Source organism: Musa acuminata, chromosome BXJ1-7, assembly GCF_036884655.1.
Source record: "Musa acuminata AAA Group cultivar baxijiao chromosome BXJ1-7, Cavendish_Baxijiao_AAA, whole genome shotgun sequence".
Lineage (NCBI taxonomy): Eukaryota > Viridiplantae > Streptophyta > Magnoliopsida > Zingiberales > Musaceae > Musa > Musa acuminata.
The window spans coordinates 6225445-6239611 of NC_088333.1; the positions used below are offsets into that span (position 1 = coordinate 6225445).

The following is a 14167-nucleotide window of genomic DNA, read 5'->3' on the forward strand; positions in this document are numbered from 1 at the left end:
CTTAAAAATATTAAATCATGTAAATAAATATGAAAAACTATTTCTCACCTCTTCCTCTTAGAATGTATTTTTTTTATCATTTTACATGCGATTAGGAGAAAAAAAAAAAGAGAAAGGAAGGAAAAAAAGTTGTAAGGAAAAAATGAAATGGATTTTATTGGTATTTGATTATAAATTAAATATGTTAAGGATATATAAATGTCTATTTATAAAAAGATAATTGTGAAATATTTAAAAATTTTAAGATAAAATAGAAAAAGGGGCCTCTTTTCTCATTCCTCGCTGTCGCTTGCTTCGCTTTCGCCTCTCCAAAGGCGGCGATTCCCATCACATTCGATTCATCGATCGATCCATCCCTTAGCGATGGGCGACTTCGGTGATCCGTTCAACCGCAATAACCCTGCCGTGCAGGCTCGCACCAAGGCCCAGAATCGTGCTAACGTTCTCCAGTTGAAGCTCGTAATCTTCGAAAACCCTAACATCTTATTTCTTTTTCTCCCCTTTTTCGTTGTTTGTGCCCTTATCGGTAGATTGTAGTTGGATTAGGTTTTATGATCTGAGGTCGATTAGCTTTATGGCTTTGGGATCTTTGCTCTGGTGTCCCTTTTCTAGGATTGATTGAGTTTTCTTTGGAGAAATCTCTCTCTCTCTCTCTCTCTCTCCATTTTCTGCTGAAGTTCTCGATTTGCATATCAGTGAGGGTTTTGAGGTAGGTTTGGAGTTGTTATTTAGCATTCACTACATATTACTTAATATTAAGACTGCAAAAATCGGGCGAGTTGTTGAAGGGCATCGAGTTTGTGTTCCTTTTGCGACTCTTTGGGCATTTAGTTGCGTGGATTCACATAATGTCGGTAGCTTCAGGTTCATGTTATTATTGATTATCCTGTCTGCTGTTTTGCTTTTCCTTTGCATTCTTGCTTTTTTGTCGGCTTGAAAGTGTTGGTTGTTTATTAGTTAATTACTTAGGAAACTTGTCTTATCTACTAGGATTTGTACATGTTTTGTTCTTTTTAGCATACTACTACCTGTGTTTCTCTGTCTTGCTTTTTGTTTGACATGTTCTTTTATCGTTTTTGTTAAAGATACCTCCTTTCCTATCTTTGTCACCATGATGCTTAAATGTTCCGTGATACTTTTGTTCATGGTGCTTAACGTTGGTTTCCTTGTGTACAGATTGGACAGAGTCATCCAACTGGACTTACCACTAATCTTTTGAAGCTTTTTGAACCTCGTGCACCTTTGGAGTATAAACCTCCGGTTGAGAAAAGAAAATGTCCCCCATATACAGGTGGCTACTCCACCGAGAGATATATTACTCTTAAACATAGACACCACTGAAGTCTGAATTTTTTGTTTTCCCCTTTACTTTTAGGGATGGCACAATTTGTCAGCCAATTTGCTGAACCCAGTGATCCTGAGTATGCTCCACCTGTTATCAAGGGAGAAACACCGGTGAGAATTATTGCAGTTTGAATTATTCTTATGATTTAGGTACCTCACTAGTTTTACTTACGTCACATTGGGACTTACACAATTCTGACGGATCTTAACTCTTAATTGTCTAAACTGATAACTCCATATAAGAATCTTATCTTGATGATTGACATACTTTCCTTGTTCATAGCATATTTGTCATATGTTTGCAATTGAGGTTATGGTCAAAAGGAAAATTTTTAAGGTATGGTGTCTGACATGTTAGTTCTCTTTTAATGGTTGTCATGCATGGGAGGAAATTGATAGTATCCATTTTTGGTAAAGAACCATGGATGATTAAAGTTCAACATATATAAAATGTTCAAAACTTAGAAGGACAAAGGCAGGAAGTCGGGATATTCTTAGTTGGATTGGTAAGACTATACACATTTGATAAGTGCAAATTACCGATCTCTCGATTGAAGGGGCATATCTTCTGTACCATAAAATATTTTATGGTCCATCATCATGCATATCAACATTTATTTTCATATTGATCTACACTATATAAATGTTGGTCCATGTGAATGTGTTTCCTCTAACAGATAGGGTTGGATTTGAGATATTTCCATTCTTTTCTATTGAACATTGGTGTCCACAAACTACATGATAAGATTGCACATCCATGCTTGTGGGAATAGAATTCTTAATTCTAAACGTGGTGTTGTTAACACAATGTTATATGACATTGACATTAATTAAACAATACTACAGATAAATTCAAATCTTGGTTTGTTTCAAAATTCAACATGTATTTATATAAGTCTAATGTGGGCATGGGTAAGTGGTGCATTTTCAATATCTTTGTGCCAATTCCTACATTTTGAAACCTATTGTTCTCTTCTAGGATATATGCTTGTGTGCTTCTGAGACGGGCACGGCAGCTTCCTTCTGTTGAACCTTGGAATAACACATCACATGATAGTGAAAAAACCTTCTATTAAATATCCAGGGAATTATAAATTGTCTCCTCTATCCTTAATAATTGCCTTTGGTTGTGGAAACAGTAAGTACTAAGTTTCGAAATTTCGTACAATACCGATATATCGAGCTTTGCTCGGTACGGTATGATATGTCGTATCGAGCGATATGCCTACATATATATATATATATATATATATAATTAATATATAAAAAATATAAAATAGATATTTTTATATAAAAATATAAAGAAAAAAAAGCGTATGCAGCCTTGGCGATGTTGCCTCCTCCTCTTCTCCTTGTCGTCTCGTCTGCGGCAATCGGCAAAGAAGGCGATGAAGACGTCGAAGGTTGCAGACATCTTCTGCCTTCGACGAAGAACGTGGTGAAGGTCGCATGTCTCCGGCCTTCGACAAAGAACTTGGCATAGAAGAAGGTCATAGAGTCGCGGATGAGGCGATGAAGGAGATCGCCTCTTCCGTTGCTCTAGCCGTCGCCTCTCCTAATCCTCGTGCCTCTAGATCCTCCTCTTTATGACTCTCCTTGTCGTTACCTCCTGGATTGGGATCGTCGAGGGAGGGCGGCACCGGATCGAGATCGAGAAAAGGGCCTGGAAACAAGTTCGCATTGAGGTTCTCCCGATTCTCCCTCTTCTTCAAACGCCCTCTCCTTCTTCTTTCTTTGACGCTTCTCTGTCAGCCTCTCCTTCCTCTTCCTTCTTCGACGGATTGGTTCACGGGCGGACCGATATGTATCACCCGGTACAGGCAGTATGATTTAAAATTGCAAACCTTGATAAGTACTATTTTAAAGGAAGAAAAAACTTGAAATTCCCCACAAGCTTTTTGCCCATCTGTAAGTGGACATTTGAAAATGCGTGCCATTTGCATGTTCAGATTGTTTCAGTTAGATGATAGCTTTCTTAAATATTTTGGATTATTTTAGACACTATGAGTTTGTACATCTATAATTATTTTAGTTTAATTGTATATGTTCGATGCTTATATTAACTCCACAAAGGGACACATCAAATATTGACAAAATGTTTTTAAGACTTTGGCTGATAGAATAATGTTTTGCCTATGCGTTTTGAAGTATTTTTTGTGAACACTTGTTACTTCTACAAATGACTTTTATGTTTCTTTTAATTCAACATATAATGATCATTGGTTGTCTAAATTTTACAAAGTATAGAATTATGATCACATAATAAATATATGTATTAGTTGCCATGTCTAGGGTTTACTAGAGGAAACCTACCAAGGAAACAAGCTATTCATATGTCAAAAGGGGTATGAATTGAATTTCCACTCGGTGACTTAAAACCAAGGATTTAAACTTTGACTTAAACTAGTCCTGGTTTATAGGTGTTAGTTTGTGCTGTACTATGTATAGGTATACCGATATATATCGAAGCTCAGAAAAAAACCTGGAAAAAGGTTGAAAAAATAAAAAAAAGTCACTATCCAAAGCCTTGTATTAGGCGGTACAAGCTTATAATGGGTGGTTTGTCTTATACCAGGCATTAGTTGTCCAGTTTATCCTGGTTCACGTGTTGGTAGGTTGTTAGGTTGGTAAATACCATTTGTATCGAACCTTACTGAGCGGCAAGGTTTGCCATATCGCAATGTACTACTAGGTACAGGTGGTATATACCGGTCTGATAGGGGATCGATATGGGTGGTACATCAGTATGCTCTCATGTACCGTGTGTTGGTATGCTTAGTATGGCTTGGTACAACTCGGTACATACCGTATAGTTGGCCGATATACTGGTACGAACCAGTAGGGCGAACCATTGTTGAGCAGTATTGCAAACCTTTAAACCACCACTGCCTCATTGAATCCCACGCAAAACACACAAAGTTAGATGGCCTGTCTTAGTTGATCTTTTTATGATTAAATTTGGCTTAAGATTCCCAAGCCTCTATTTCTATTGTTTCTTTGTTGTTTGGTTGTCTCAATGACATCACCTCTTCGCTTTTTGCAATGTTGGCCAATGGTAGAGAATATATCTCAGGAAGGCCTTATCCTTTTCATGCACTTTTTATTGTTTATATATATATATATATATATATATATATATATATACATATATACATATATACACACACACACACACACACACACACACACACACACACACACACATATATATATATATATATATATATATACAGTTTCAGTAAATACTATGGGTTTTTCCTGGGGCTTATCCTTGGTTTTGTCATGTCTGTTTAAGCAATCACAAACGCGATTGTACAGCACAGTGTAAGTTTTGCATATGGATCAAATAAAAAAGACATGATTGTATAGCTCAAATTTGGATGAACTGTTCTCTCTTACTATAGCACAATATAGAATACTTGTACTTCTCTTTTATTGTATTTATGAAGTTAGTAATGTGAAATTCACCTTGTTTAGTCCAATGACTCCAATCACTCAAGATTTTTCTAGTGCAACATTCACTAATAGACAATACCAATTATTAATGCATCCAAATAATCTATATAAATTTATATATGTGAGATATGTATGGTCTATTTTTGCTCAAAGTGTTAGGACCAATGATTGAAATTTGTACTGTACTGGAGTTTCGAGATTCGCTCGATACAGTATTGTACTATATACCGAGTGGTACATTTCGGTATACCGCTCGATGTGTGTGTGTGTGTGTGTAAAAAAACCTCGGTTTCTTCTTCCCACGTGGGCAAAAAACTGAGGCGACATCGTCTCGTTATATATATATATATATATATATATATATATATATATATATATATGAAAAAAAAAAAGGTTTTCTGTGACGTCGCCTCTTTTCTGCTCGCGTGGAAAAGGTGGGGAGAAGAAACCGTTTCTTCTCCCCGTGCAAAAAAGGGCGATGAGGCGGCCATGCCGTCTCGTTGCCTCGTTTCTTCTGCTTGCGTGGGGAGAAGAAACGTCGCCTCGACGCTTGGTTTCTTCTCCCCACGACGCCGAGGATTCTTTGCTGACGACGTCGAGGCCTCGTTGCCTCAAACGGGGAGGGAGAGCGGCGCCGATCTCCAGGTTCTCTTCTTCTCCCTCTTCTTTCTTCTCCCTCGGTTAATACCACCCGATAGCGGACAGTGACGATCAATTTAGGATGGTAATGGGGCGGAAACAGCCCCAATCGATGGTACCGCCCGGTAGTGGGCAATCCATGTACCAGTTTGTTGGCAGACCGGTACGTACCGCTTGATACAGGCGGTATTATCCGAAATTAAAATCCTTGGTTAGGACTATGATTTGGAAGTCTAGATGAACGTCTCAATGGTAGCATTTCTTTTCATGGTATTGGTTTATAAATTCATGTTCGAGCTTTATTAGATGCTTGTTGCACCTTATTAATTATGCTTTGCTTGTTGTGTAATTTCATATGCAGAGAAGCTTTTAGTTGCACCTGTCATGTTATCTTCGTTCCCTTAAAATACTAGGAATATTTTAATTCAACTCCATGATTGTTGTATGTGTATTGTTCATTTACCGTAGTTGAATTATTTGGCCTGATTGGTGCCTTAGCATATATGTTGGTTGTATCATAATAAAATGTGATTCTTTGTTGTTTTATGACTTATGTGCGCTTAGCATGTATATGTTGATTGTATAGACTTTGTGTGTGTGTGTCTGCATCTGTGTTTATTTCATTGACGTAAGTGGTTCAAGAAATGATTTAGAACCCTTTCTGGTTTGCAGATCCATACATTTTGAACCTAGTGTAAACCACATATCTATAATCACATGTTCAAGAAATTACTTGCTTTGACTAAGAGATATATTTTTTGCTTTATGGTAATAGACAGAAAGAAGGGCTAGGATTCGGAAGCTTCGGCTTGAAGAGGGTGCAAGAAAGGCTGCTGAGGAGTTAGAGAAATGTATTTATTCTAAGACACAAAGAAACTGCATTCAGAATTGGTTGTTCAAAATTTTCCCTGCAATTCACTTGTATATAAATTTCTGTGCAGATGATCCATCTAAAGATCCTCATGTCACTGGAGATCCATATAAGACATTGTTTGTAGCAAGGCTTGTAAGTCATTTGCATTCAAGGGTCATCTCTATTTGTTCTTTTGTTTTGTGTATCATTTGTCAAAATCCTTTTGCAGAATTATGAAACCACTGAACACAGAATTAAAAGGGAGTTTGAAACTTATGGACCAATTAAGCGGGTAAGTATATTGGATTGTTCCTTTTGGGAGCTCATGATATCGCTCTCAACTTGGGTAAGGTTATTAATAATTTCATTGGCCCTAAGGGAAAAAAAGTGTATAAAATTTAAAAATCGACTTGCGGAAGTCATTATATTTTCTGTATTTCTCAGAGTTTTTATTTCGATTTTTGTTTTTTGTTGGATAAATATTCTTCTTCAGTTCTAATCATCAGAAATTTAGCACCATGCATTTCTATATCGATATTAACTAGCAATTGTTTGAATTATCCATACATTTTCTTACTCGTCATTGCCACTCCTCTACCACCACCATCACTTGGCATCTGCCTTCAACAATATCCAGTAGTATACATCTTCCTATCAACACCACGCCCTCTATCAACAGCACCAGCAGCAATGGTGAAGACAGGTTAGTGATCAAGTAATTGGTAGTCCTGGTGGTAGACATGGTGTAGTTACTGGTGGAGGCAGAGATGGTGGTGGAGGTTGGGACAATAGCTATATTGGAATTGGGCATTGAGCAGATAGCCTAGGTTAAGATGGTGATACGAGTGGCCTTTTGGGATTGGAGTTCATATGAAGAGAAAAGGAAACGTAGACTGAGGTAGGGTTGAGGTGAAGGATGCAGCCCTTTTTTATATTGGGGAAGGTTGGGCTGGGGGGGGGGGGAGGGGGGGAAGAAGGCATTGATAGTGTTGATAGTGGGTGCAGCAATTAGTGGTGGTGAAGGTAGTGTTGTACATGTTGGGGCTGCAATCGAGTAATAGTGTTGGTGGAACAGTGACATATTATTAGTCAGTAAACATTAAACTATACAATAGTAGAATATAGTAATTACATTGCAGTACAGTCAAGATGTCTAGAAAACTGGGTAATCTTTGATTGTAATACCTCGGAAGGTATTTACTTAGTTTCCTTAATGAACTAGCAAGGTAAGAAGTTAAAGATAAAAAAATTAGTTTATAATAATTGATTCGCATGTTCATTATTGTAACTGTTGTTAAGGGAAAATATTTACTCGTTTACTTGTTTCACTGTAAAAATATTGGATTTTTAGGCAAATTGAGTATGAGGACATGATAATTACTACTTAAATGTTGGTCTGGTTACAAGTCTGTCATCTAGCTAGCAATTTTTAATATTTTTGTTGGCTTTACTAGTGTGCTATTTTGAGATAACAAATGGTGATACAAGTCTCCATTTTGGATGTTAAGACGCATATTGGCCCTTGTAGTGGATTGCATGATGTTTTTGCTTTGTACATGGAATTTTTTTGATGAAATATGAACTTCCTTCAATTTAAGTTGTTTGTAATGGAATCTTGGTGCATCAGGTAATTATGGTAGTGTAAATCTTTTTTTTCTATGTTTACAATCTTTTCCTTCTTTTAAGTATGATTGTTAGTATCAATAAGAAACTTCAAAATCAAATCACAGCAAAGGTATAAGAAGAGGTATATGTGTCATAGAAGGAAAATTGAGTTTATCTGATATATGATTTCTTTAGTTTCTTGGTATTTTCTTGGTCACTAGCATCATCTGAGGATTCAGAACATAATTACTTGGTGAAGAGATCACAGGTAGTGGCAGGTAAAATCTCTGGGTCTATGTAGGTTATCCTTTGATGTTTCCCTTTTAATCTTGTATTCAAAGACCATTTAGATGGCATCCTGCCTTTTAGCAACTGGTAAGTGATATTCTTTAATTATCAATATCTGGGAAGAAGCGGTCTATCACTGAACAAGTTTTCCTACTGTTTATTCTCTGTCAAAGAACAACAATGGTCTTTCCTACATGGCGCCATAATTGTGAGCAGAGTCTTCAAGCTGTAAAGGAAGCTTACCCCTTCCCTTTCTCCCTTAATTTTCCTGTTACTATCCGAACATATTTCTGGATTCTTCATCATCCAATTTGAAGACTCTGCAATTTTACTGTCACTAATAATTTTACTTCTGATTTTAAAGGCCAAATGAGAATATACCTTTGATTGGGAGTATTTTCTGGTACATCGGTATCTGTTCATATTTCACTATTTATAATTTCCTTGGTAAGAAGACCGTAAAACTATTTGATTCGTCTGCTAAATTGGGAACATACACCAGTTTATCTGCCAACTCAATCATAAGGTGGTGATGCATCTCCCATGGTGAAGCTGTCTTTTGAGAGGTGAGCACGGCTAGTGAGGCGTGTTGCCTGCTGTCGTGCATTTTAATAGGATATAACATAAAATATTTGCCAATTAGCCTCGTGATATTTTCTCAAGTATATTAATTTGACTCCTTTTTACTTTACAGTTATGTTTCTTCTACTCTTTAACTTCCAGGTGCGGTTAATTACTGACAAGGTGGTGAATAAACCTAGAGGTTATGCTTTTATCGAGTACATGCATACACGAGATATGAAAAGTATGACTACAACTGGCTTGTAATCTGAAAATTTTTGAAACGTGGCATACATGGATTGTGGTGACTGCAGCCTAATTCTCTACATTATGCAGCTGCCTACAAGCAAGCTGATGGAAGGAAGCTGGATAACAGAAGAGTTCTTGTGGATGTTGAACGTGGTAGAACTGTTCCAAACTGGCGACCTCGAAGATTGGGTGGTGGACTTGGATCAACCAGGATTGGAGGTGAAGAAGTAAATCAGAAGCATTCTGGAAGGTAATTAAAATTACTTTTCAGTTGCCTGCAATGTTTTAGTTTTAATTTAGCATGAATTTTGTGTTCTATTCCCATGGCTTTGGTGTTGTTAGTTTGTGTCCCTTAATTTAGCATAAGGGATAACTTATTCTGTAGTACATTCTAACTTACTGTTAGTTTTAAGAATTCTTTGGGTGTGTTATCTTTTCTATTTATATGAATATCTTGTCTTATCAAGTCAAAAGTTCTAGTTCAGTTTGTGCCCTTCATAGGTTGATAACTCAAGATATGCATTTGAAAGCCTGCCAATGGTACAAATTGAAGCTCTAAATGAGCTGCAGCTTTGTAGGTGTCTCATGGAAATATGTTGTTCGGTTCATAATGGTAAACACTACACATTATGATGCAGCATTCATTTGCCAATATCTTTGAAGAATGTAGTTGAATGTACAAAATTTTTTGCCAAGAACTTTTCTCATCCTGTGTGACTTTCTGGTAAATGGGGTCCATTGATGGGGTTATAATAGCCTCATCTGTGGGTCCAAGTCAGGTTTATGAGTAGAACAATGATGGATGAGAAAGTTTTTAGCATGGACAAAACCTTACATATTTCTGGAAGGCAGTAGGTTTATTCACATCAAGATAAAGAGATTTTTCATTAAGGTGAAGTCCATTTTATTTGATAGATGTCAACCCCTTCAAAGTATTAATTTGCATGTATACCACTGCGAACTAAATTTATCTACACCATTTCTTTTGTGGATAATAGAGCTTGATTATCAGTTTACATGTAAACTTACAAAAATAATCATTTGTATCAAACCATTGGAAGTTCCACTAAGGGGAAGGTGAGAAAGTGGGGTAAAATAGATGATGAGGTAAAATTACAATTGTTCGTACAATGCTTAGCTTATAAAACATGATTGAGGGTAGAAAGTTCATTTGGTTGTTTAGGTTGGAAGTAACTTAGATCTATTGACAACATGTGGACTGGTTGGAAGGTGGTCTGAGCCTTCAACGCACCTCCTAAGGAAAAATATTCATTTGGAAGCTTATTTTTCATCGACTCCTGACTTCATCTTGGATGTCAAGAATTTATCATTCTCAAATGCCTCCATGCCACATCTACAACCTATTTCATGATTCAATTTTTCATATTTTCTTTACATGCTCCTACGCATCCTCTTTCTGGAGATTGGTGGAATCTAAACTCAATTATTCATTCAAATTCTTTAATTATTGGGAACGCGATGCTTGGATCAATGAAGGATTTGATCTTGACAAGGATTCTGGTATTTTCCCATGCAGTTTAATTGCTAACTCTTTGGTTTCTGTGGATCAATCAAAACAACCTATTGCTTTACGACTGTCATTCCATATTGCTATCAACTTGGTATCATGCTCTTGCTATGTCCAATGATTTTATGATTCAACATAAGTTTGAGGAGAAACCTAGATCCTTGCCTTATATTTCCCAAATAATCTCTTCCAATCTTGGTCACTATGCTGAATGTGATGGGTCCTTCAATCCTTCCTCCGAGTTGGCTGGTCTAGGTTATACTGTTTGAATCACTATTGGATCCGTTGTTGTTGCTGGATGCAATTTTGTCAAGGTTTCCTCCCTTGTTACTGCTGAATGTCTAGCTATTTTTCACTGCCTCTTAAGAGCTGTTTAGGAATTCAAGAAGGCTTTAAAGACATTTGGATCAAAACGGACTGTTAGCTTATTATACTTTGGCTTAATAATCCAGCTTCTTCACCATGGGTAGTTAATATTTTGATAAACTTAATAACTTTAGCCAAAAGTTTCAATGTTATCCCTTCAGCTTATATTACTCATGACACCAACAGCGAAGCTCACATATTGGCTAACTTGGTGCATTGTAGAAAGATATCCTAGATGTGGGGTTGTGATCTTCCCACTAACTTTTGTTCAAACATGTTACTTCACATGTTTGAAGATGAATGATTTATGTTTTAAAAACAAAAACTGAGACTTAACTAGGATAGTATGACATCTATGGACAGGTTGTAACCACAAGGACAAGTGGTGAAAAGGAATCTGATTTATGAGAATTGGTATGCAAATCAATATCTTCAAGCAGTCAATAAGCAATTAGTCAATTTTAGAGGGTTATATGTACTTATCAGAAAGCTTAGATCTTTTCAGAGACGTGGATGTGATCTTTTATTGCATGTTTGTCATTTTCATTTACCATTTTCTTTTCTTTTTTCATCTCATTGATGTTTTTCATATCCTTGAAACCCAGTGTAAATAATCTATAAAATCAATATATGTGGAAATTGTTAGGGAGCTTCTAACAAGTCAATTCTTTTTGTGTCTGCCATATGTAGTTTCTTTCTATCGAAAAGTGGATAGCTGGTTCAACAGCTTATAACCCTACTCTGGTATATAAACTTTTATCTTCTGTTGACCAGGGACCAACAGCAAATTGCATCAGGAAGCTCCAGATCAGCAGAGCCCAGGACTGAAGATGTTCGACATCTTGACCGGTAGAGCTCCTACATATTATTTTTAAATTAATTATGCAAAGCATACATATTAAAAATGCATGTGTTTCTTTGCTCAGAACAAAATGCCTTGTTTGCTTCTCTTTTATTGTATCTAACAGATTTAGTTATGTTCCAGGGATAGGGAGAAATCACGAGAAAGAGGCAGAGATAGGGAGCGAGACATGGACAGGTCTGGTGAAAGAGCACGAGATCGGGATCCAAGGGAAGAAAGGCACCATCACCATAGGGACCAAGGTAGAAACAGAGAAAGGGAAAGGGACAGAGAAAGAGAGAAAGATCGTGGGCGTGAACGTGATCGGGGTCGTGGCAGGGACAAGGAAAGAGATCGTGGTCAAGAATATGATCGTGAGCGTGAGCGTGAGCGTGAACGTGAACGTCCACGTGATAGGGATAGGGATCGTGAGCGAGATTATGGCCGTGCTAGCCATGAAAGAGACCGTGGGTACTCCATTGATAAGGATCTCAAATATGGCCATACTGAGTCGAAGCAAGGCAGGGAGAGGTCGGTAGCAAAGGAGAGAGATCTTGAACAGGGTGAACATGAATATGGGCAAGGATGGTATGATGAACGAAACAAACATGGGCGTGAACGTGACTACAAACAGTTTGATCAATCACAGCAGTACGAGCACTATGATCGTGTTCATCCCCAGCATATCAGTGAAGCCAAATATGAGCGGGATCAGTCAAACCGACATGAGGGCGATTATTACTATGATAATGCACTTCAGACTGATGGCCATCACGATCAATATGGGCATCCAGATTATGAGGGACGAGAGGAGGGGGAGGCAGTTGGAGATGAATATGGATATCATCCTTAACAGAGATCCCTCTCCCCCAACCACTGAGGCTGGTGGTAACTGCTACCTTATGCTGGATGTAGATGTTAACATACTTTCAAAGCCTAGCATTTAACTCTGTCTTCGCTTCTCTTCGCAGGGATTCCAGCTGCCTTACATAGCTCTATTGCAGCAAAGGTGCTTGGATCTGTTTCTTTCTCATCAATACCTGTTGTCAAGGAGTGTTTAACATTCGATGTTCGATATTTCTTTATGGACTTGGAGGTAGTAGTGCCGTAATTACTGCCTAATTCTTATCTAGTGGCGCTTTTAATTAGGTTGCATCGCCTTTTCATTTGTGCCTATGGATCTGCTGCAGTCGTGGAATTTTTGGGTTTTGGTTTTTGGTCAATGTTGAATGCTGCAATGTGGTCTAAGCTGTTGTGTTTTGGGCCACATGTGGATAAAACCCTTCTCACTTCGTTCGTTGCTCATGTTGTTCCAACGAATGGATATCTTGTAGCTTCAACTTTTGAACACCCCGAGAGACCACTACTGCTGGTGGCTGTCATCACAGAGTTTGCCATTTTGTGATGGATTTTGGGGAGAGGCCGGAGATGAGTTGGCTTGTCGTTCTCATTCGCAAGAGGTGAGTAGCAGTCAATTTGGCCCAAAGTATTTCTCAAAGTAATCGATTGTTAAACTAAACGAGCTTACAGACCAATTTCCAAATTATTCAAGTTTATTAAAGGATCAAATAATTAGTTGTCTTCTAGCTGTTGCTCGGCATGGTAAAATGTTCCTCTTCTTCGTGCTTATTTGTTGATGTAACTTGATTCATTCGTTCCTATTGTTTTTTCCTGCATGTATATTTTTCCAATTAATCTTTTCTTATGTGCTAAGATGTATTTCTATTCAAATTTAGGGCTAATTATAGATTTTTATGCAGTTAGATCTTTTTAGAATTTTGGTTCCTAAATTTAAAAAATTATTTTGAAATTCTTATGAAAGTAGAATATTTAGTTTAATTTATTTGATTATTAACGATTGTATCAACAAAAACATAAAAATAAAAGATAATTTTAATGTTTTAGTTAATGGTGATGGGCGATAGCGTCGCTTAGGGTTTTGTGCGGTTGTAGATAAAGAGTGACTGTGAGTGGTGATGGTCGTTTTGTGTCAACGTCGATACAGTTGTTGAGTGATCATTTCGTTGCTTTGTGTCTATGTTGGTGTTAATGCAATTGTCGAGTGACGAAAGAGTTGCTTAGCATTTGCATTGGTGATTCTTTCGTCGCTCAACAATTGTGTTGACGTTGATGCATATGTCAAATAACCCTTGTATCTCACTTTGTTACTATGTGATGAAAGAGTCACGGATGCAAATGCAAAGTGACTTTTATCTCTTGTTTTCTTATCTACAATAATTACTCGTGGCATTATCATTTATTATCGTCAATATCGTTTGATATTACTAATTAGAATGTTAAAATTATATTATATATATATATATACATATATATATATATATATATATATTTTATTGATAAATCTGATAGTGTTAAAATAAATAAAACTAGATATTTTATTTTCATAATTATAAAAATTTTAAAATATAAAAATAAA

General features: G+C 37.0%; 1 protein-coding gene across 3 annotated transcripts; it reads left to right on the plus strand.

Annotated features, from left to right (window-relative positions):
* The first annotated feature begins 262 nt into the window (after positions 1-262).
* On the plus strand, positions 263-12878 carry LOC135678468 (U1 small nuclear ribonucleoprotein 70 kDa-like). Of its 3 annotated transcripts, none has more exons than XM_065191328.1 (11): positions 263-459; positions 1177-1291; positions 1376-1455; positions 6215-6290; positions 6381-6445; positions 6522-6584; positions 8909-8990; positions 9083-9245; positions 11664-11738; positions 11875-12618; positions 12702-12878. In XM_065191328.1, exons 1-10 carry the CDS (start codon positions 364-366, stop codon positions 12581-12583), a joined length of 1524 nt encoding a protein of 507 aa, XP_065047400.1. In that variant the 5' UTR covers positions 263-363; the 3' UTR covers positions 12584-12618; positions 12702-12878. The 3 variants fall into 3 exon arrangements, with proteins under 3 accessions (XP_065047400.1, XP_065047399.1, XP_065047398.1); XM_065191327.1 differs by having other exon boundaries at positions 11875-12615; XM_065191326.1 differs by having other exon boundaries at positions 11875-12878.
* The last annotated feature ends 1289 nt before the right edge of the window (positions 12879-14167 follow it).

Excerpts from the sequence above, each read along its gene's own strand:
- LOC135678468 (XM_065191326.1), top strand. The coding sequence starts at position 364 with ATGGGCGACTTCGGTGATCCGTTCAACCGCAATAACCCTGCCGTGCAG. Across the intron at positions 6,446-6,521 it reads CATTGTTTGTAGCAAGGCTT|AATTATGAAACCACTGAACA; the intron begins GTAAGTCATTTG and ends ATCCTTTTGCAG. Across the intron at positions 9,246-11,663 it reads AATCAGAAGCATTCTGGAAG|GGACCAACAGCAAATTGCAT; the intron begins GTAATTAAAATT and ends TCTGTTGACCAG.